General features: G+C 33.5%; 2 protein-coding genes across 2 annotated transcripts; both read right to left on the bottom strand.

Moving 5' to 3' along the window:
• Nucleotides 1–2,350: 2,350 nt before the first annotated feature.
• LOC133204716 (uncharacterized) lies at nt 2,351–10,243 on the bottom strand. Its single transcript, XM_061340457.1, has 3 exons — nt 10,050–10,243; nt 8,201–9,754; nt 2,351–3,935 (listed from the first exon to the last, which is right to left on the bottom strand). Exons 2-3 carry the CDS (start codon nt 9,658–9,660, stop codon nt 2,510–2,512), a joined length of 2,886 nt encoding a protein of 961 aa, XP_061196441.1. The 5' UTR covers nt 9,661–9,754; nt 10,050–10,243; the 3' UTR covers nt 2,351–2,509.
• A 3,965-nt stretch (nt 10,244–14,208) lies between these two features.
• On the bottom strand, nt 14,209–24,124 carry LOC133205475 (RING finger protein 207-like). Its single transcript, XM_061341301.1, has 16 exons — nt 24,092–24,124; nt 22,946–23,226; nt 22,326–22,440; nt 21,852–21,996; nt 21,359–21,440; nt 21,192–21,267; nt 20,543–20,715; nt 20,138–20,279; nt 19,797–19,897; nt 19,539–19,637; nt 19,003–19,174; nt 18,512–18,697; nt 18,133–18,184; nt 17,848–17,965; nt 17,152–17,244; nt 14,209–16,969 (listed from the first exon to the last, which is right to left on the bottom strand). The coding sequence occupies exons 2-16, from the start codon at nt 23,140–23,142 to the stop codon at nt 16,414–16,416; spliced, it is 2,307 nt and encodes a 768-aa protein (XP_061197285.1). The 5' UTR covers nt 23,143–23,226; nt 24,092–24,124; the 3' UTR covers nt 14,209–16,413.
• Between the last annotated feature and the right edge of the window lie 989 nt (nt 24,125–25,113).

A 25,113-nucleotide genomic window follows, 5' to 3' on the forward strand; every position in this document is an offset into this window, starting at 1 on the left:
TTCTTCCGTTTCTTTTCTTTTTCTTGATATCTGTTCTAATTCCTTCACAATGCGAACACTCAAAATGGGATTGATTTTAACACATTTATTCCTTAATTCAATATTTTTTGACTTGTAACTTTTAAGTCTTCAAATTAATATCGACATGGCATTTCATAAATCTTCCTTGTTCCATCGAAAGATTGTGATTACATATCTTCAGATTTTTTTCAAATGAAATCCTGAAATATTTTCCTTCCATTTTATTTATTTTTAAATAGCATTTGGTATGTACAGCAATTGTCTAGTGCACATCAAAATATCTTCTCCTTGGAATGAATTTGGTCATCATTCAAAATATCCTCTTGTCAGACAGGATTTGTTCCGGGTTTTTAGTAGATTTTTCAGTGTCCCTAATTTTAGAACTATTTAAACTGTTGCTTTTATTAGCATTAGAGACAATTAAATTAATGCCCATATCAATTCAAAGAATGCAACAATTCAAATATAAAGATATTATTATTTAAATTTAAAATACATGTATATTGAAGATATCATTAATTAAATAGCCGTTCTCTCTAAACGAATTGTTACACAAAAAATTGAATTAATCATATCATTAATTGAATCCAGAAGCTCATTAGTTCAATAGAATATATCTATATTCAATTATTGCACACATTAACTGGATCGATGCGCGGAATTATTTAATAGAATATGTACAGTAATTATTATAATTCATTTATTGCTCGCATTGATTTTAAATTTGATCTCCTTATTGAATTAATCAATTGAATTGTTGATGTAAATTCATATGATGAAAGCAATAATTAAACTATTGAGAGCATCAATTCGGCAAATTAATAAATCATGTCGACCATTGAATTAATGCGCACAAAAATTCAGAATTGAGCATGGAGATTTTACAGAAAACACACAGAATCTAAAAAAAAATTCCTTCCTATGTTGTTAATTTTAATTTTCAATTGACATTTTACAATGGAACGGTGTCGTGCTAAACTAAGACGTCTTATGTGAGTGTGAATTGATCATACATTTGTTTAAATGGAGACTTGTGAGGTCAATGCGGCAGCATCAACTTCTTTTGCCAGAAAGGTAACTCTCTTTCTCTTCAGAAGGACACACATAGACACGATTTCCTATAGAAATGTTTAATTTGTGTATTTCATTTTTTAATGATTAATATCTTTATCTAACATATATACCTTAAATGATCCACCATTTCTTTGTCAGTCACCAAAACAGTCATAAGTGGAGTGAAACAGTGTTCATTTTTTGTTATTTTAAAATCTGTAAACAAAGACTATGCTAGGCATTGTTACAAGTTTATTACATTTTGCTTCATTATTACATTTTGCATTGTAAGAAGGCATGTCAAGTTTTAAAAAAAATGAAAAAAACTATAGTCTCTTTTGCCTGTGTTTTCGATGACATTCAAACCCTAAAACGTATATTAAGATAGTCCACACTTGCCCTAAGGAATATCCTAAGCTTCATTATTCTACGAACTGAGGTCATTATTTTTCTTTAAATCGTTACAATTTTAATAATAGGTAAAGTGTGTAAGTGAATGAAAAGACATACGTCTACATGTCAAATATGAAATTCGTGCGTATGCTGTCTCAGGATTTTCATTGTTTGTGTTTAACTATTATGAAGACTTTCTGATAAAAATCAAAAGTTCTTTGGAAGGAAATTTATTTGAGTGAACCATCGATGACTACGGCATGAAATAAATTTTAGAATATTTTTTTTCTTTTCAAATCGTACAATAGCAGTGTTTCAATTATGTTTCATTCTTGACTGCAGGGTAATATAAAATGACTCAGCATTAGACACAAGATGCTTTTCGTACATCATGCAGTTTATTTTGAAAAAAAAAATTTCTATAGTGTTGTGTATTACCACTTACATATAGCTTCAAGCCTCTACCCACCTTAACTCGCAAAGGCTAGTGGTATCTTTGTGAGAACTAAATGTTTTCACGTTTTTAAAAGAAAGAGATTGTGAACTCTTTAAATATAATTGGAAATAATAATACGTCGGAATGTCGTTTCCTTTATAATTTCCTTATAATTGAAGTTAAATCAGTGCAGTTTTAAACAGACAACCACAAAGATCCGTCAAAAGCGGACGAAACGTGGAAAATAGGTGCATGTGTAACTGTGTATACTGTTTAGTGTCTTGATTATGAAGAGAAATGTTTTTAAAAAACTCTAGTTGGCCTAAACCAAACATCCACAGACCTAATAACTGTGGACAAGCAGTTTTCATGATTAATTATTCAGCGATGCAATAATTTCTTTAAAACGTAATGCAATTTTTTTTATGAATAACAACTAATCTTCAGTTCGGGAGTCACATTTTTTTTTAATTCCACATATTTTTTATGAACAAACTATGAAAATAAAATTCTTGTTTTAAAAATACAAAATATATATACTTTAAAATGGATTAACCACAATTTCATATAATCTACAAAATGTCTTCTCGAATTAAAGTTTGAAAGCTAGATAATCTGATCATCCCCATTGTAACTTGTTATAGTAACAAGGAATACTATTCCGTTCACAACATTCATCATAAGATAAATCCACATAAAGAACCGATCAAGAATAAATGCTAAAAGTTCCCAGTCAGTCGAAACCATTCTCTTTGTAACATTCGGTGTTTCAATATTCTTTTGGCTAGTATGTCCTTTGTCGTCATGTTTAGAGTCACGAACATCCAAAATTTCTAGAATGCCCTCCTCTGAAAACACTGATATACCTGCTTTAGAGCGTTTTAGTTCAGACTGACTTTCAGCCACTTCACTTATAGCATGCATACTGCGCATCTGCTTGCTGATAACTTCCGGTGTCGTCAGGACTTCCGTTGCTGCTATTCTCATTATTTTCCGGAGTCTTTCCATAAAAAAGCCATGGACCCAAGAAGACATTTCTTTCTCCAATGGTGATTTATAATGAACATACAAAACTATTCCTGACATAATACACGCTACACACACTAGGAGCATAGAAATCGAAAAATACATTGCAAGGTAAGGTATATTGTCCGAATCGGAGGGCAGCTTCTCTTGAAGAAGGACAAGAAAAACAGACAACGATAATAGCACAGTCATTTGTAGAGCAATTCTCTCTCCAGAAACAGGCGGCAAGACGAATCCCATTAGGGCTAAACTTGTGATCAGAAAGCTGGGAAATATGATGGTCACCAAGTAAAATACAGGTTTTCGTCTGATATGGATATGGAATAATACATCGGGGTATGGATCTACACAACATAAATAATACACTACTCGTCTGACAGATTTAGTTCTGACCAAGTCCCATTCATTATGGAGTTCAAAAAGAGACATATCGGTGCCATCCCCGTCCGATTGCCAGTCTAAGTGTGTACCACTATACGCCCAAGAACCGAAAGTCAGATTGCAGACCTGGTGGTCGAAGGGGAAATATGTCACTATAACTCGGCATACACTTGTTATGATGGTAGGAAAATTGTACCTGACTTCACCGTTGTTTGATACCACAGCTCGGTATTGGTCTAACCCCGGCATGTTGGCCTCATTACTAATTCCCTCAAAAACAGTTACATCTGGAATCCAGATTCTCTCAAAGGGAAGGATAATCTCTGTTTGGTTCTGAAAACTAGACGGATCCCACTTTAACATGCAGTCTGTCCAAGTCATTCGAACCCAAATGTTCAGGCGAGCCCTTTGGTGCGTTTCAGTCATTTCTACAATATCACGTATTGCTGTTCCAATTTTTACTGTAACACGGGTTTGGTTTCCACACAGCGGTATAACGTAAGGACTGTATCTGGAAGAATCTAGGAGATATTCAAATAAATCCAAACTCTCCGGTTTAATGTCTTGACCAAAACTCTCGATGGTAAAAATAACGAAAAAAATTATCCGAGACCAATCCATTTTCCTTCGTCATGTAAAGTAGTTTTATGTAAATTCACTGTCTTTTGTCTTCATTCATTCTGTAAAGACAGGACAAAATGCTTAACATACGCAAAAGTATTCTCATTATTATAGTCTGTATATCGCAATCTTTCTTAATAATTAGGATTTTGATAGCTTAAGGAGCTATTTTTTTTCATGTTAAGTCCAAATAATTAATTCAAAAAACTGAAACGGCCAAAAAGGATGTTCGTTTACTTATATTTCTAGCCCCCCCCCCCCCCCCCCCCGTTGTTTTACTGTTTTAAATGCATATTATGACTACATCGAAATTCAAACACTTACCGCTCCACTACATCTAAATCGAAAGTCCATAACGTACAATTATGACGTCATGAATTGTGAATAGCGCTAAATGACCTCACAGTATTAATGTCGCACTTATCTATAGCAGCCATTTCGATCACTTCAAAAACCTTGGCTTGGGAAGGAGGTTTTGGGGATGGGAGGGCTATTATTTTTCTAATGATAGAATGTTAACGATTTCTTTGGACAGTCCTGGTGCAAAATTGTCACCCATAGACACTCGTTACAGCTAGGACCCATCCAGGGACGTCACCAGAAAAGGGTAGCACAAAGGAATATTTGGAAGGGATATTCCCTCTCCTAGGGCAGAATAATATTTATAATTCTACTACGATTATTGCCGAGATCAAAGAAATGCCGCGGACATTATTCTCCAATAAATCACGAACGTCATCAAAAAATTATCAGATCAGAAACACGTGTCAAATCTGTACAGTTGAAATAAATATTTCACTGTATAATCTAATACTTATTTAGACCACATCGATGTGTCGTCTTCCGCAGTCTAAACGTGTGTATTGCCTGAAACAGCTGATAAATATCCGTTTTTATAGCCAAGTGGGGCTGTTCTACGGACCTCCCCATAACATTTACACTCCCGTGATTTTACTGATAAATCAATGAAATAGACAACTGGTTTTGTTATTTTTCATTCATAAAAATTAATCAATATATGTTACAAGCAAATTTATAAATAATTAAAGGATATTTTTAATCCAGCAAAAGCTGAAATCGTCTGCATTTTATGCAATCGATTGACCCTCTGGTGTTAAATGGAACAGCGAAATTGCGACATGGTGACCTAATTCGTTTCTCTATAGAGAAAACGATCAACTGTATTTTAGAGCCGTTAGTAGAATAGAAATAAAGTCCTTGTTGTCGTGAATGATGCAGGATAACCTCCTCGGTCTCGAAATGTTGTCTGAAATATAAAAGCCTCGGCTAACGCCTCGGCTTTTATATTTCAGACATTTCTCGACCTCGGAGGTTATCCTGCAACATTCACGATAACGCGGACTTTATTTCTTAAATAGATTTCATTTTGGTGGGTTCTGAAATATCCCCCCTTTGTTTGAAATTTAGTAAACAAAAGCTAGCAGTATTAATTTCAAAATATGAAAAATTAATTTGTTTCTATTGGACTTTTGCGAGAAGCGCTGACTTTAACAATCGACGGCTTACTTTTACACCAGAAAAATATACGAAATATACTTTTACGATATAAATATTTAGCTTAACAGTTAATAACACGATAATAATGGGCCATTTCAAAGTCTAGGAAGGGATCGGCAACAATCTTTCCCTCAAACCCTCCCTTCCCACCTTGACTAACTTCTGCCAAGTTTTCCTTCCAGAATGTAATACCATTTTCTTCTTTACTTAATTCCTTAGAAAAGATACATGTACTATCTCTCATGAATAAGGCATTTTAAGGGGAAGAAGGACCTTTAGCTGAAAAAATACCTGTCATTCAATTTTTTTTATATTTTGTATATTTCTTATTAAGTATGTCCCACATATCTTAAAGCAGTTATATCATTAGGTTTCTTGCCTTATTTTAGAGACAAATATTATGCCCTACAGTATCTAAGTGGAGTTTTAATCTCCATGTTTCCGGGCTCATTACTCTGTCCATAACTGGATTTTAAAAACATATATAAAAAATATGTAAGTGAACATGTATCTTTTAAAATATTTCAGAGTATGAATTGGGTTTAAAATTCGAAAAGGCAAGTTTCATCTATCACACTGCATCTGGATAGGGAGAATTACGCACTTTTTAACACAACTTAAACAACAAAAAAACGTAATTTACAAAAAATCCTATCATTCAATATTTTTGAATTTACGTTGAAATGCAAGTCCTTCAAATTATTTATTAACTGTAAAAATTTCGAATGGTGAAGCTGACCTCAATATTGCACAGGACATCGTTAAAGACGACATAAGCAGGACGAAAACTTGTCATGTTTACATTTCTCGAGTACGGGAAAAACCAACTATGACGTCACACGTAAGCTAAATAAGCGAAATAAGATATACCTACATAAGATTTCCGTCATCAGCCATGCAAAAATAATTTTTGTGTTCCCCGTTTCTCAAAATACTTCATCATATACTGATTATGACCTGTTTTTACATAATAATAACGCCCTTGTATTCACCGTGTATGATCTTGCTGTACTAGCAGATCGTGTATGACGTCACCGACTTGTTGGACGCGCAGTTTAAAGAAACAGAGGAGTGGATCAAACTTTTTTCATAATTTGTTAATATTGACAAGAATGTTAAACTTTTTATTTTTTTAATATAAGATGGTAATTAAAGAAAAAAAAATGTCAAAAATTTATACAAGAACTGATGCTTTACACGTTTTGCACTTATATAAATGGAGACTATGACGTAGTTTAACAAAGTCATGTGACCATGTGTCCTTCATCCCCCTAAGTAATTTTATTCTACCTCTAATCATTGAGTTGATAAATAATGTTATTATACCTCTACTGTTATTACTCTATATAAAATTTTTACCATAAAACTGTCTATTTCCCTGAGAAGATACTACTTCCCTCATCTGAAGACTACTCCCTGAAAAATCGGAGTTACTCCCTGGGACTACTCCCTCATGAATATTTATTAATAATTTTAACCAATTAAAATGAACAGTGGGCGGAGCGTTCAAGGAATCTCGAGTCTGTGACGTAATGTTATTAGGAATGTAACTGTGACGTCAAAACATTTCAACATGCGATGTCAAAATCATATGTGGAATTCTAAGCAAAATAAAGACAACGATAATCCTTCGAAGTGTCTGTGAAATTATTTTATATTTTTTGATAATTTTATTTTCCTCGGTATTGATGCATTAGTTATCTTACAATATTTTTAATCACATGCATTTGTGATTATTTAATTGCCTCTATATTATTTTAAGAAATGTCTGAGTCTCTAGTTGAATAAATCTCCCATGATTGTTTCGGTTAAAATAAAACAGTTATGGAATGGGTACTCGGGAAATATCAAATTTATGGTTCCCCTCGGCAGGAAACTATTTCCCTCGGCGGCTTCGCCACCTCGGGAAATAGTTTCCTCCATTGGGGAACCATAAATTTGCTATTTCCCTCATACCCATTCCATAACTGTATATTATTAGTGCCCCTTATAGGATAACTATAACCTCTATTAATGTTTTCTTATCTGTTATCAATTCCGTACCTCCGTACATAATGCAGGTTTAAATGTCAAAGTAAGCCGTCAACTGTAAAAGTCAGTGCTTCTCGCAAAAGTCCAACAAAGAGACAAATTAATGTTGCACTGTATCAATAGTTTTACAAATTTCCTACTCCTTAACATACATCACTGTGATTATACATGTAGATGGTGTAGCTTCAAAAAATACACTCAGATATTTCTGATGAGATTGTAGCTCTACTGGTTTGTATTTATGACAAAAAAGTAACAGCTGGACTTAGAATGAAATAACATTTTGAAGTGCTTCGTGTATTCTTTTTCAAGAAGCTACGACATGCACAATGCCGAATCGTAGAATTATCAATCCTTGGTTCAGTCTACTCGAGTATAAGTTTCATTGAAATCAGAGATTTAAAAGATTTCCACACATTACTATATTTTTATTAAATATTGCTTTATTGTTCAAATTAAAGACGGAAACACAAGACTGTGTGCCCTGGTATAATGTACCCATGTTCTATCAAAACAAAACTGTGGCATTTTATTTTTATGCTTAAAAAAGAATTAAAGAAAACGAATCTCATTAAGATTTTTTCATTGTGTGACTGACCCAATGCTATTTTCACCGCTTTTTAATTTTAGAATTATAAGTTGAGACAATACACTCAGACAGATTGGTATTCGTTGGGGAAAAGTCATGCTCTCACTCAGTCATATGCTTAAAAATTATGCTCCCCACCATCATAGCTTATCACAATGGTAAGAAAAGTCGTCGCAGTTATAGCATTCAAGGTAACATAGAGTACCATAAAGAATCGATCAAGAATAAAGGCTAGAAGTTCCCAATCATTTATATCATGGCTTTGAACATCGTCTTCTTGCCCGTCTGTTTCTATGTTTTCCAAAGAGTTCCCTTGGGACTTTCCAGCAATTTCCTCGGGAGTCCGATGGGTACCACCATTTTTCTCGGTAATCCTCGACTCCAAAGTTTTGGGATCATGTATCTGAATGTCTTTGCGTGCGTGGTGACTTTCAGCGTACTTTAATGCAGTCGGTTCGTCTATTGCGCGCATGCATCGAATCTGCTTGACAATGACTTCTGATGTGTTTAAAACTTTCTCCGATTTTACGAATACTAACTTTCTGAGTTTATCTATAAAAACATTGCGTACCCAACGGGGCATTTGGTGTCTTTCTGGTGATTTGTAGTACACATGCATAACTATACCAGACATTATACTCGACAAACACACTAACAGCATCGAACAGGCAAAGTATATTGCAAGGTACGGAAAGTGGTCGGAGTCTGACGGAAGTTTGTCCTGCACAAGGAAAAGGAACACAGTTAGTGAAAGAAGGACTGTCATCTGTAGGGAAATCTTTTCTCCGGAGACTGGAGGTAGGACAAACCCCATGAAAGTTAATCCCGTGATTATAAAGCAGGGGAATATTAGAGTCACTACATAAAATACTGGTTTTCGCCTCAGGTAAAAGTCGACATATATGTCGGGATAAGGATCGGGACGATTTGAATAGTACTGCACCTTTTTTCCTAATTTCGATCCCTCTAAAAACCATTCATTGTGCTCTTGGAAAATAGCAATATCCGCTACTTTTCCGTTTCTTTCCAAATCCAGCTTTGTACCACTATATACCCACGAGCCAAAGGTAAGCCTACAGACCTGGTGGTCAAAGGGGAAATAAGTCACTACGACTCGGCATACACTGGTAACAATGGTGGCAAAGTTATAAGCCACTTCTCCTTTATAATTCACTATAGCCCGAAACCTATCCATTCCAGGCATATTTGCTTCATCACTAACTGCTTCAAATAGGGTTATATCAGGGATCCAAATATTTTCAGAGGGGAAAACGATTATAGTCTGGTTGTCAAATTTTATTGGGTCCCACCTTAACATGCAATCGACCCATTTAAGTCGCATCCAAACTTTCAATCTAATAATCTGTTCCACTTCTATCAGTTCTACTATGTCTCTTATCGCCAAGCCAACTTTGACTGTTACATTACTTCCGTTTCCACAAATAGGTATGACGTCAGGGTTATATCTCGAGGAATTTAAGAGGTGTTCGAATAAAATCTGGCTCTTCTGGGAATCCTGGTGAGCATTACAAATGCTATAAATCATAAGCATAGCAAATGTTATCACTGACGATGCAAAGTTCATTTCCATGTTACTTCTTTAATTTCTTACGTCAACATAATCTCCATGTTTCTTTTGTCATATTTGTTGCAAAGTGATCCGTTTGTAGATTTTCAAGTATACCCTATATTGTTAAAGAAAAAAAAGTGTTATATTAAAGTGATAAGCATAAAAAGCAAAAAACAATAGCCCAACAGTTAAGTTAAATAGAGAATAGACAGACAAGAATCCACAGTTGCCCCAAACAAAAAATATCGTATAACTCACATTTTCCCAATGTAAGTGAATTTGGTGAAAACACCCCTCCCTTATTTTAAAAAAAAAAGTGCCTCTATGAGTTTAAAGTTTAAAAAAATTCATTTCATTAATGGATGACTTACATATATAAGGTATCTTTAAAATATCATAGCATACATTACCATTGTCTATTTGTCTGCCATCATGTCAACGACTTTGAATACTGTGACGTCATCTGCAAATCGGCTCAACATGGGTCCAAAAACAATTTTTTCGCTGTCCCATCAGTCTGGTAGATGTATTCGAATAAGAAAAATAATCACTTTGAAGTAAAGATTAATGCGTTCTCTTTGTGAAAACTTTTGAATTCGGTAGTATATTCCCGTAACGCTTGATTGTGACGTCATATGTAATTTTACACGAACTTCCCGTACTTTTCTCATTTAGTGAAATGACGTTACGCACAGGCTTGGTACTGCAAGGCTTTTCCATGTCGTAAAGAAATTGACATTTTCAACATGTGCTTATCTCTTGAAATTTAGAATGAAAATTAATTATATTACCGTATAACGGGTATTTTCTGCGGTTGGAAAATTTTGCGATTTAACCCCTAAAAGGTAGCAAATTAATTTCTGCGTTTTCAATTTCTGCGGTTGCACTATACTGCAAAAATTTATTTACGGGGTCCGATCACTAAACTTTATGAATTATCAGAACGCTGTCATGTTTATGTTTATAAATTCATTAAGACATATTGATCAAAGCTGTATGAGAACTGGTATTAAGCTATTAAGCTTAATTAAACTACTATCTTTTAGTTATTTTTTGTAAAAATATTTCGAATACCAGTTGCAATGAATTAATGCAGTGTCAGTCCACCCAAACAACAATACAAATCTTTATTCTAACAGACGTTTTATGCGATTTATTAAAATATTTAAATATATAGATAATGATAATAAATGCATCCAAGCCATATTCTAAAATACGCTTCTAATTAACTGCCATCAAAATTAATTTGGTGTTTATATTTTAAGCTAAAACAAACAATTGCATAATCTAGTACCCTAAAGTTGACGGTTAACAATCACAGGTGTCATGTGCATTGAGCCGTAACTAATCCTGTCAGTCGTCTGCATTAGGTGAAATTCACGAGACGATCAAGCCACACTGTGTATACAAGCAGTAATTATTGTCTCAATATAAAACACAAGATTAAAAAAAGTGTTTAAACAAGAAAAGCTACCATGTGTTGTTTGCAGCTATCGGAGTTTGGATTAATAATTGCGAAATAGGTACAAGTAAAGATGTTTTTGTATCAACTTATGATATTATTTACAGGAAGGTTCTGATTCAATATGTTTTGGATAAATCCTAACATCTAAAATCTTCGAATTTCGATGACACCCGAATTTTCTTGCTAACGAGGATATGACCACTCATGAGTCTGCGGACGCATCGCTTTTAAAAACCTTGCGTTCCAAATAATTTTGCTGCGTCCAGTACGCAGGTTCTTGCGTTAATGAGAACCCTGTCAGACACACGCACCACTTATCATAATTGCATATACAAAATATCTATATGAATATTGAAAAATATTTTGCGATTGTAATTTTTGCGGATTTGTCCTATCCGCAAAATTCCGCAAAAATTGGACAACGGCAGAAAATACCTGTTATACGGTATGTACATTTGAAAAATTCATTATCTTCTTAATTACCTACAAGTATTTTATCTATGATAAGGCTCTGATCACAGTTTTAGAAATTACCTCAACATTAAGCATACAACTTTCTAATATACTCTATCTCCTTTTTATTTCGTCAATATTTTTTTTTTCATCTCTCTCCCCATCCCCGCTTTGTTTCCCGAACGGCTGCTCGCAATAAAACAAGGCTTTTCGTAAAGAAACTGGCGTTTTCAAGATACGATATTCACCATAGAAATTTAAAATGAAATTAATTATATTATGCAGTATGCACATTTGAAAAAAAAAAAACATTATCTTTTTAATTACATAAAAGTAATTTATCTTTAATAAAGCCCTGATCACAGTTTCAGAAATCACCTTAACAATAAGCATGCAACTTATAATATACTCTGTCACTTTTCATTTCGTCAGTCGGCTAGTCGCAAATATGGCGTTGGACATTGTAGTGGAATGACAGGAAGTTTTAGCGGGAAATTTGTGACATTTTAACGGAAGATTAGTAGGACATTTTAGCGGAATTTAAAATAGGATGTGGACATTTTAGCGGGAGAGTTAAGATAAATATATATACTATAGTCAGGTTAAGTCTGAAGCCCCTTTCTCACAAACGGGGAGGTGGAAATAGGATTTTGAGGATACAGTTAATCTTAATACAGTTAATATCGAAAACTATCAGATCTGAAACGAGATTTGGAGTTTTTCACAGATCGAGCATATAGTAATTGATTCATCAACTCTACATTGCAACCTGGCACGAACAATACTCCCCCCCCCCTCTAGGGATAAGTTTCGCCAAAAAATCCGTATCGCGATATATCACGATTTTCTCCCAAAATCACAATAATATGATATTTTTACAAGCAATTTTTACAATGATTTTAAGTGAATATTCATAATTTTTCCGAAAAATATGCTGGGAAAACATACTTTCATTTCTTTATTTACATAATATCAAGCAATTCTGGATGGCATTCTTTTACCGTTTTCAACAATTTTTTTTACACTTCTTCTAATTGTAATTTGAAAGATTGAACAAATAAATGAATAATTTCTGGAATTTATAACTATGTACCTAAATACCGGTATTTTACTCTCCGTATCACGCAATTAAAAATCACGATATACCGTTATACCGATAAAATCGCACATCTCTAACCCCCCCCCCCCCCCCTCGATTCGTTTCTACCTTCACCACTTCCATTCTCTTCAGTATTTGAATTACAGGTGGCTATGTACAAGTATTTAACCTGCATGAATATGTATGTGTTAGTGACTTTTTTTTCAAATGAAGATTTCTTATCTTTACCATGGAAACCTTTAACAGAGTTGGAAACTTGGTCATTGATCTGCTGACGTTGATCAATATTTGCTGACTTTACATTGATTAATTTAAAAAAAATAAAATATCTCGGGAAAAAATCCTCTAAAATGTCCGTTGAATTTTCTGCTAAAATATCCACTAAAGTTCCCGCTTAAATGTCTAGTAACAGCTTTAGAAAAACCACTAAATTGTACTATGCCTCCCCCCACCAAAAAAATAAACACGTAATTATGTAGAGCAGTTGATAGGCCCTCGGGGAGGGGGGGGGGGGTGATACAGTTTATCTAGGCAAGATTAATTAAGAACATTAAATCATTAAATTCATCAAAATAAATTGGTGAATGAAATTAAGTCTATATATATTTTTCTAATTAGAATCCGAATTATTTCTGTCTAAATGTGCGTAAGTATTATCAAAATTAAATCTGTATCTATTTAAATTTCTAATTTAAATTAATGTATTATTTTTAGATATTTTTTAAAACATAATCTTTTTTCATAAAATTGGTTAGGACAACTCGCTGTCCTTGTTATACATGTACAATGACACAGCTAGAATATATTGTTGAAGTTTGGTCTGGATGCGCAAAGGTAGACACTGAAAAGCTTGAAAAAGTTCACTTATTTGCTGCAAGAAAAGTTACTGGGCTTACAATTATTGCTTCGAGAAATTCATAATACTTGGAAACAGGATGGGAACCTTTGGAACACAGAAGGAACAGAGCTAACCTAATAACATCTTTCACCTTATCTAGTCTAGTGGTTCATGAGAAGAAAATTTTTAAAGATTTTTCTTACATATTTCAATGTAAAACTTTCATCCCCTATTGTGGCCACATCCTAACCCTGGGGGTCATGATTTGTACAATTTAGAATCTACACTTTCTCAGAAAGCTTCCACATAAGTTTCATCTTTTTTGGCCCAGTGGTTCTTGAGAAAAATTTTTTAATGACCCCACCCTGTATTTCACCTTGGAAGCGGGCATGTCATTTGAACAATTTAGAATCTTCTAAACCCAAGAATGTATTGAGCCAATTTTGATTAAAATTGGCCTGCTGGTTCTTGAGAAGAAGTAAAAAATGTGAAAAGTTTACAGACGGATCGTTTGAGGACAGACAGAAAGACATATCAATACCCCCCCCCCCCCTCAATCTTGCAATATATATTTTTTGTTCTTATGCACTTGCCTCATATTAATTTATTACTTTCGTAAATTTCACTTTGTTTTTTTCAATAACATGGCACCCATGTGCACAAATTTAACAATGAAAACTTCATTAATAAAGTATATTGAATAACTTTCTTTACTGAACAATTTTAAAGATGTGCAATACACAAAATAAACATATATTGAAGGTAAAAGTGTTGGATAAATTAATCTTGCTATTAGTTTTGTATGCATATACATGTATATTGGAAAATTGATTTTACACATGAAAAGTACAAAACATAAATTTGTTTGCATTTTGATCTTATCAAATTATCAAAACATAGGTAATCAAAGATTACAATGCTCACCTCGACAAATGTTATCTACCAGTAAGGCAAATTTCAATTCAAATTTTTTTTTCTAGTTAGTGTACATCCCAAGATCAATATCCATGCAAGTTTCATTTAAGTAGGACTTAGAGTTACTTGGAAATAAACCTGCTCAAAAAACTCTTAACCTGTTTACTAATCAAGAAAATTTTGGTCCAACATCCAAAGCAAGTCTGGAAGTTTTCATCCTTAGATGCACCATCTATGCAAGTTTAATCATAACAAGCCTTAATATTATATAGTTACACCAAAAAAATTACCCTGGTCACTCATCTGGAAAATGTAGGTAAGATTCAGAATCCAAAGCAAGTCTGGAAGTGTCCATCCTAGATACATCATCCATGCTAATTTGGTTAAAATATGGCTAAAATTCACTTATGTGGAAAATCTAGGCCGGATCCAGCATCCGAAGCAGGTTGGTTAGTGTACATCCCTAGATGCATCATCCATGAAAGTTTGGTCCAGGTAGGGCTTATAGTTACTTGTGAATGGACCTGCTCCAAAATCTTAACCTGGTCACTCATGTGGAAAATCAAGGTCAGATCCAGCATCTGAAGCAATTGTGGTAGTGTCCATCCCTGGATGCATCATCCATGCAAGTTTGGTCAAGGTAGGGCTTAAAGTTACCTGAGAACGGACCTGCTCCAAAAACTTTAACCTGGTCACTCATCTGGAAAATCTAGTCAGATCCAGCATCCGAAGCAAGTGTGGTAGTGTCCATCCCTAGATGCATCATCCATGCAAGTTTGGTCCAGGTAGGGCTTATAGTTACTTGGGAATGGACTTGCTCCTAAAACCGAGACGCCGACACCAACGTAAACACCAGTGGTAAAGCATAAGCTCATCTCGACTTCGTCAAGGTGAGCTAATAAAAATGTAAATTTATATAAATATAGCACATTTTCAGAATTTTAATGTCTTGGTGACTTAAAATAAATTGAAATTATAGCAGAAAATCATCTACATGTATTACAGGTTTAGTTGTAAAGAATGAGAATAAAATCTTCACAATCTTCAAACATTTGCATAAAAAACCAAATGTACTTTATGTCAATTTCACTAAAAAGATTTGACATTCAAAGAAATTTTACTTCCATTTATTTCACAAGAATTCTACTATGTGAATTTCAAACATGAATTTCATGTGAAAAAAAAACACTTGACATAGGCAAAGGTGTCTTTATATTTCATATACACTAAACTGTTATGAAAATAAGGGTAAAAAATGTACAAGAAAAAAATCCTACAAGTAATGGAAGTCTTCCTTTAAATCAGAGCAAAGACATTTCCTTTCTTTAAGTTATATGTATATTGGCAGAAAACCCCTCAAACTATTATAATGTTATGATTTTAACCAAAAAATTGCACATCAGAAAGAACATCACATTGAAATATCTTTTGATGGAGCATTCAAAACAATGTTTTGAAATATATGTATGAAAAGACAAAATTCAACGTCATCCACATATCTTGAATTGGATGATGTCCCAAGGGTCATATATAACATGACCTTAGGACGAGGTTAAATATCAGTGTTTGAGATGTGTCATTCAAGCTACATTATATATTTAACCTGAGGTGGAACTAAAATGGATGTGCATTACTGGATTTCTAACATTTCATGTTACCATGTATATAAACAGTACAAACATTGCATATTTGTATAAAACAAAGTATACGGATACAATAAAAATATTTATCTGAACATCTGCCTTCAAGTTTATAAGGAAAGAACTGATATAACTGTAGTGGTATGTGAATATACAATATAGAGTGTATATCGGTGGAATTCTATAATACTGTGAAATATGAATATAACAGTGGGAGATTTGCTTAACGACTGAGAAAATAAAAATTTACAACCCAAAACATACATGTAAATACCGGTAACTGTTTTAACATCTGTTGTGAAACAAAAAATTGGCACATTCAGAACTGACTTTTTAACAGTTTACAATCCATACTACCCGGTATTTACTTTTCTACTTTAGCAATTTGATCAGTTTTTCTATTATCTTCAAACACATTTGTATCTGAACTGTATTCCGTGATTTCCAAATCTGGGACACAAATTTTATTAGCATCTGTATCAACACAACAGTCTTTTCTTTCGGATGCACCCATACCACACCGGGACTTATTCATTTCAGGACTTTTGGAATAAATGAAGTCATTCTTATCCTCTATGGTATTTTCCAAGTTTCTTTTTGCATCATCTGAGTTGACAAAATCCCTGGAACATTTCTCATTGTCTTTATTTGTCTTGGTAGTTTCTAGTGATTCAGTAGTTGGCCTAGGAGGACTAGAGGGTTCAGGAGCACTATCCTTGGTTGGGGACTCCACAGATGGGGTGTCTTTGAATTCACGAGATTCCCTCTTTGTTGAGTTACGCCTAGAAACACCCTCTCTTCTGGCCGATGGAGCTTTTAGCATTCCCTTTGTTTTGATTAGTTCTTCGTCAAGGGGGTTAACTCTGTTTACTGCAGTAAGAGTTTCTCTTTCTTCCTCAGCCATTCGTATAGCATCAACTCTGAAAAAAAGATACAAAATTACTCAGGCTCAAAAATTCAAAATATAACCTTTCTAAAATTCCTCCTACATATATAATTGTCATTATTTATTTTTCTTCACATATATTGCAATATTGTATTTTTAACAAATCTGATGATTACTGAAAAAATTTTGAAACTCTATACACAAGTTCTTCTGTACCTGTGTTGTGAATCTGGCTGCATGGTATTGATTTCCTCAAACATGGCCGCTATGCTGCTGTCATGGTCTCTCTCCTGACTGCACTGTGTCAGTCTACAGATATTATAAAATAAAAAGTTCAGTTCAAAACTGATGTTTATAAAAATGAATTTATGTTTTTGACTGCTGTCCAAAAATATAGAAATAAAAGTGGGAGGGGTGGATTTTTCAGTATATGCAGGGTTGTCCCTAACATCCGGGGGCTGGGGAATTTCCCTGTCTATAATGACGTAATCCCCTGGCTATTTCGTATTCCCCTTCAACCCCCGTTAGGTGATTAACCCAAAACCCCCGTCTACCTTTTCAATGTCCCCTGCTATTTCATTTCTTAGGGGCAACTCTGATATGGAGCTTGTACGCAGGGAAATAATACCACAGTATTTCTATATCAATGAAAAAATAGTAAAATGTGCATAAAGTTTATGTTAATGTTTTATTTTAGCAGTTATCATATTTCATTACCTTTGGCACTCCTTCTTGCCTGCTAATTTGAGTATATGCTTATGTACTAATGCATGTTGTCATTATAACTTTAGTGCGCTAATTTATGATTGTACTAATCAGTTGAAGAGGATGATTGTGCTAAATTTTGAGTGCATTAATTTATTTTTCATCTTACAGTAATGTACAATACTAGATATAAGCTTTTATATTTACTTTGGAGCCAGTCTCTCTGTGACAGAAGAAATGGACTTCACAAAAGAGTTGAGCTGAGTCAGAATTGTGTTCATATGTCCAGTTTCTTGCTTGAGTCTCAGAACATCATTCAACTGACCTACATGTAAGTATAAGAACTTGATGAGAGAAAATAATATTTCAGTGAAAAAAATAGTTTTCTTGGTAAACAAAATTACAGAATACATACACTTCTTTTGAAAAGCAAAAAAATTCATGAGTGACAAGAAACTTATTTATAAGCCACAAATATCTTTTACAAATTACCTTTGTAAACTTCTTGTTCTGTGGCAATTTTCTTCAGAACATCTTCCCAATGCTGTTAAGAGTGAAATATTATTTATATTCATAAAATTAATGAGTGATTATTTTGATTCTTAGTCATTTCTTATAATTATCGAATCTTGGAAATGTCTCTCTAAATAAACAGAGAAATTCTGATACATATTTTTTTTTCTACAAGGAAATTCTCTTTTAGAAAAATGTACATTTCCATATCCCCGAATAATTTTCACTGACGACATTTTTTTGCATACTTTCTCCCACATAAATTTTTCTTAAGCTGCAGGAAGATTCTCCATTTAAAAATTACAACATCCTTAACCCTTTTCCTGATCATTTTCGCAGAGCATCAATTTTTACATACTTTCTCCAGCGTCGGTTGTTTTTTCTCAGTCAGTAGAAATAAATCGTCCAAATCTTTCTGAAGATCAGTTATCTCCTCCCTCAGATCCTGTACGGAGGACAACTTGATCAGGCATCGACGCAGCGTGAGGTCTCTCTGAAGCTCTTGGACGTCAAACTTCAACTTGTCTATGCGTTGACACACAAGCTACTCATTTTAAAAAAAATTCCATGTAATAAATTCTTACCAATATTTTACAGATATAGAGAAAATTCTTCATTGAGAGAATTCATGTTGCCATCTGTCACTAATATCGAATCATTTGTAAATATGACTTTTCAACATATAACCTTATTTCGGTAGAGGTAAATGTATTCATTTTTGTTTGCAATTTTAACTCCTTCAAATATAGAGAAAATAAGACTAACATATTTCATAATTCTTAAAAAATTTCACAAATGAAATACTTTATGAGAGGCTTTGAATTAAAAAAAAATTCACAAATGAAATACTTTATGAGAGGCTTCAAATTCTCCACAGTGCTCTGCAAAGGTGCTCTTTGTATCTGTGAAGGATATTTTTGGCAGGGTGTAACCGCGGCGACCAAACTGAACAGATCCACCACTGAAGTGCTGCCGCGAATTCAAGGTGTGGGTGGTCATTGTGGTGGACATAGGAAGGGTACTAAAAATTCAAAATTATGAGAGCTCATTTTCTGTCTTTTGATATCAATACTTTTATGTGCTAATGCGTCTTGATATACTCTTCACATAAAGTTAAATATGTTGAAATATATCCATTCAAATGAAAATCACCTCAACCACAAGTATATCCAATACTCTATTCTACGTGTACTTAGGTAAAGATATAGTTACTGTGTTATGCTTACAAATGCACTGATGGTTTAAATTGATGCCCAAACATTTATTTTCCAGATAATAGCAACTAAATGCCAGAGGAGTTTTCACTTTACATTTTTCCTAAAAAAAATCTTTCCTCCATTTCAGTTCACAATTAGGTCAAAAGAGGTACTTTTTTATATTCCTACCTAGGAATGCTGGAGGTAGAATCAGTGAGGGGGGATGCAGTGGGGATGTTACTCAGTGGAGCCGGAGATCTGGAGGGAAACAACAGGGGCTCCAAGCACCTGAATAAATTAATCCACTCAATCAAAATAAAAGCACATTAATTATCATAATAAAATCTTCACAATACTTTAGCTGTGGTTAAATTCCTTCAATGATTAAAAAAAATTGTTGAAAATTAAAACTGTATACACTATCTTGTGTCCATATTGGGATCTTACTTGGAGTAGTGAACTTTATAGTCTGTACAAATCTGTCCACTCTGTGAGGGGTGAAGGGGGTGCTGCTGATTAATTATGGATTTCAAACGATCCATCAAAATCTAAAAATTAAAAAAAAAAATTAGTACCTGGTTATATAAATTCCATACTTAATGTTAAAAATTAATCACTTCAGTGTGAATGAGGGTATTTAGCAGCATGAAATCTTGTGAAACATTAAGACTCCAGTGGTGGCCAAATCCATTCCCCTCAGATCCACCTCATAAAACATTGAATCTAAAATTGAAAAGATACACATGTACAACAACTTAATTTCAAAATTCTGATCTAAGAATGCTTACATATGCCAAATCTAAGAACTCAAATCTATTGGCTGAGCTGGTGAAGGCTGAACATGTGACCAGATGAGTATGTAGAGTAGGTAATAGGGTGCTAAGGGTAGATAACTCCTTCTTAAATGCCTTCTCTTTCTCTTGGTACTGCCTGAAAAATAAATACCGAAATGCATCAGATTTTATTCTATTAACTACTGAAGAAGTCTATATCTTTTCCCCTGTACATACCACAGGTGCTTATCAATATTTTTTCATAAGTTCTTTTTCTAACACATATTTACAATGTAAAATCCAAAAATATATAACAAATAAAGTTTCTCTAAAAATTATAAAACTGATAAAGTACATGTAAGTCAACAAAAGTACACGCATGATAGAACATTTATGAATAAGAATACAACAGCTTAGTACCTGTCAACCTCTTTCAGAAGTTCCGTTTTCATTTCCGTGATCTTTTCCATCATGAGGTCGAACAGATCCGTAATGGCTTTCTTTTCATCCTCTGAGCTTTGCTGTATTTCAGTGAGAAGGGCCTTCAGAAGGAATATTGTGTCCCTGGCTGAATTCTGAAGTTCTCTGACAGCCTGCAAATGTATGATTTACTGTGGATCACGAAATTTTTCGCAACACTTTATCTTCACAAGACATCTATTTGGTATTCATACACGACATAAAATTTTAAAAATTTCCAGTTATTGTTGTCTGTAATCTTGATGAAAAAAAATACAAAGGAGAAAAAAATATTTGCAAGCAGATAGTCTCTCACACAATGTAATTACACGAAAATAATGTTCTTGTGAATGAAAATTGATTTACTGCATTCAACATTGACACAAGTGATTATTTCTGGAGAGGCATAATCGCCCTCCTCAGTCAATATCCCCACCCGCAATCACAAGAAATCTGAAATTTTTCCTGTTACTTTCTTAATGTATGTACAGAATAAAGTTTGCGCCTTTTTTTATAAACTGGTTCATGGTTTATAAAGTGTAAGCTGCCCAAAGCCAGGTTATATGCTTATAACTTGGGTAACTTTTAAATTCATTTCTCATACACGTACCTGCATTCTTTGGTCAAGTTTCTTACATCCCTGTGTGTAAGCTGTTTCTAGATCCATACAGTGAGACCGACTTTCCCTGTCAAACATCACACATGCAAATAAATCTTCCAAATAACCACATGGCTAAGAATACATGTATCTACTTTAATATAGGTTTAAACTTTTACATTTTCATGTCCCTGAAGCAGTTTATACACAGCATGGCTTTCTTCTCAGTTGAAAACAAGATGTATGGCTCCCTATGAGTTACTGCAAAAAAATTAAACTATTCTCATTGCGATCTCTCAAAAATATCTTCTTGAACTACATTAATTAAACTTTTTTCATGACAATTATTTTTGTGCAGCTTATTGAGGATAGATTTGCTACCTCAAACATTTCAGGGTACATTTGGATAAATTATGTGATTCTATAAAACTGCATGTGTGTTGTAAATAACAATGGTACATATATTACAGTAAAACCTCCTTAACTCAAACTTGAAGGTGTTTAATACATAGAGAAAAAGGATCTGGGACTTCCAAATGACTTTGTAATATCCATAGTATTTGAGATATTGCTGTTGCGAGACACAGACGTTCAACTGTACTACAGTGTATGTATTTCTTGTATAAAACATTTTCCTATCAAAGAATATACCAGCATTGCAAGGAGTCTTACAACATTCACGGTGAACTTCTTTTGTCCTTTTGGATAGATTTATCACGTCGTGACTGGCAAACATTTTGGCTTTGTGAGTTTCTGTACGACATGTCAGACAAAGTGCTTGGGAGCATGTATTGCAGAAAAACATTTCTGATGAAACCTGTAAAACAAAATACAAGTTGGTAAAAACAAAGAAACATGCAAGAATATATTACTGTAGAATTAAAACTTAGAGGGACTGGAGAGTAACTTGCTCTCATATGTTCAAAGATACACTTTTTTTTCAATTGACCATCCATTGCATTGACATATCTCATGTACAATAAGATATATTTATTATTTCATCAAATATCAAGTAATCTGTCAGAATTTAGACAAGTAAAAAGGCCAGGGAGTAACATAAAACATATTTTAAAGTATGTTGGCAAGCATGGGTCATTCTTTTATCTGAGACAATTAAATGATAATTTAGCAAGATCAATGTAAAACCTCATCACAATTGGCACATGGTTCCATGTCTTCTCGTGAACTTTGATCCACCAGGAATTTCATCAGGTGATCTGGAGAAGGTAAGGATTCTGAATCCTTCAGATTTGTTACACACCTGGAAAATACATCACAAATTGTCAGCTTTACGCTTCACATTACTACAGATTACCTATCTGTCTATATAGTTATATTTCTTGTAATTTTTAAAAGATATTGGCTGTACATAGTAAGCTGATTAAAATTCAAATCCCTTAAAGAATGGAGGCATACAAGATGGGGACAATCCCTCTCTCTGAAACAAGATATTTTTCAATTCTAAAAGTTCAAGAAAAGTTATTTTCAACTTTTTCATTCATCTGTTTTTGACATGTTTATGATATATTCCATTCTAAAAATTCAAAAACTTGTTTAAAAAATCATTTCTGTACACATATACAAATAACCAATACACTGTATAACACTGAATTCATTAAGTATGAAAGATAACAAAGATTTTGTTTTAACTCCCCTCAAGCCATTCTGCTAAATTGAAAAATGTGACATGTTTGAATTACACCTGGTTTGAAATGATGGCTTTCTGTAGAAAAAAATAAAACAACTTATCTCTTACTCTTACTCACCCACATAGTGGACAACTAAGTTTATTCTCACTGGCACGGCCTCTCAAACACTGGGAGCAGTAACTATGGTAACATGACAATATACAAGGGTCGTCATATTTCTCATTACAAAGGTAACACTGCAAGGGATTCCACTTGGTCACATCGATACTGGTGTTGTTCTCCAGAGACTGAAATATGTCACCCGACATCTTCATTGACCCAGAGACATGTATCCGACCCAGATATAGAGATTTTCAGCTCTGTCATTGAAATTGGGTCAGTTTACTGATTACTGCCATCTACAAATAAAAATATCCCTCAAAGATTTTGTAAAATATTTATACATAATTATATTTGTAGCACATATTCAATGCACAGTATATCAAGTAAGCAACTGCATTTACTTTTATATCTAAACTAATATGGTCCATATCTGTTTACATACACAGTCAAACCTCATTATCTCGAACTTGATGGGACCGAGAAAAAACCTAAATCGAGATATCCAAGGGTTCGAGGTATCGACTGCAAAATACTTAATACGTGGTTAGGACTTCCCTGTCACTTTGACATATCCATGGTATTCACTATTCAAGATATTCGTGTTCGAGATACCGAAGTTGAACTGTATACTTCTGAATCAGTACAAAAAATATGTGGGGGAAAAAAATGGGTTTTTTTCTCCATTTTCAGTGATTCTGGTTGTTACAAATTTAAAACTTTGACATGTTTGAGAGAAAAAGAAATTTGATTTAATCAGTTTGCAGTTTAGCAACATTGAAAACTGAATGGTCTTCATTGAAGACAATCAAGAGCCCTCCATAACTACTTATAGCAGCCTATGCATACTTATGACAGTGTATACATGATTGTAATCCATTAACTTTTTTTTTAAGAATTGCTAAAAACCCACAATCACATTGAGAAACTTTCACTCCTTAGACCTACAAAACAGAACGAGTAACTGAAATAATGTCTCTGCTGAAAAATTTAAAAAATGAATTAATAAAGGTAAACATGTCAGAGGCGTGTTTGTTGTTATCGCTAAGCTTTTCCGAATAAAACTGAAAAATTATTCTGTTTCTTGGTCTCGATGTAGATTAAAAAAAACTACCAAAATGACAAGATTAATTCTTTTTAACACCTTCATTCAACGGAGCATACCTCTTTGATTTTTTTTCTCGTCGGTCATTCATAAATGGGCATGTAACATGAAGACTTCTGTGAATTCCGAACCCGATGTTATATCGACTTGCCGCAACCGCGTAACTATTTTTAAAAAACCATGTAAATTATATCAACTTATATTAGCATAAATTTGTTAAGAACTATTACTTCTCAAATTTCACTGATGGTAAAATTGTAAAACCATATTGCAGGTCTACATTGTGTTATAACATAAACTACAGTTTATCTGTTATCATGCATGTTATTAAAATTCATATAGTTAGTGTCACTTTCATTCATATATTAAAAGTATAGCAAATGAAAATTTTAAAATTATCATAAAATTTGACATTGTACATATTTTTAGAATTTCATTGTTTAACACCTTCTTTTTAAAATATTAGATTTTGTTTAAAGGGCTAAAAATATGTGTTGTACTTCACAGGCCTTTTTTCTTTTTTCAACTCCTAGAACATGTGTAAATCAATCAATACAAACTTGAAAACTATCAATGAAACATATTTCTTCAGAAAATAGCTAATTGACTTCATTTGCTTGTTTTGATACACGGTAAAAGTCTATATTTTAAGAAAAAATAAATCACGCACATTACTATTTTTATGAAAATAGTTACTACTGTAAATACTGTATGAACAGTAGACCTCGGTTGTACAATGTGCAGGTGTAAGTACATCAGTTACACCATTTTGTAAAGTTGAAGATCAAAACCATTTTAGACGTGGAATCAAATTCACACTGCACTGCTACTTATGCAGTATCATATTTAAAAGTTTACAATAATTCTATTATTGATAATTATGTAATTCAAATAAAATACCATTATCGGTGACGTCACTCGAGTAGGGACTTACCTTAATTAACTTTTCGAATTTTAAAGGAAATTTTAAATAATCAATATACATTTGTTTTATATATATCATCAGTAAGTTAAAAAATGATTCTGGCGCTATTCTCTATAGCTATTTTCATGTACCACTTTGTTTTCAACCCTTTATAAA

This window comes from Saccostrea echinata, unplaced genomic scaffold, assembly GCF_033153115.1.
Source record: "Saccostrea echinata isolate AGI-Se365-2 ecotype Australia unplaced genomic scaffold, CSIRO_AGI_Sech_v1 ptg000054l, whole genome shotgun sequence".
NCBI lineage: Eukaryota > Metazoa > Mollusca > Bivalvia > Ostreida > Ostreidae > Saccostrea > Saccostrea echinata.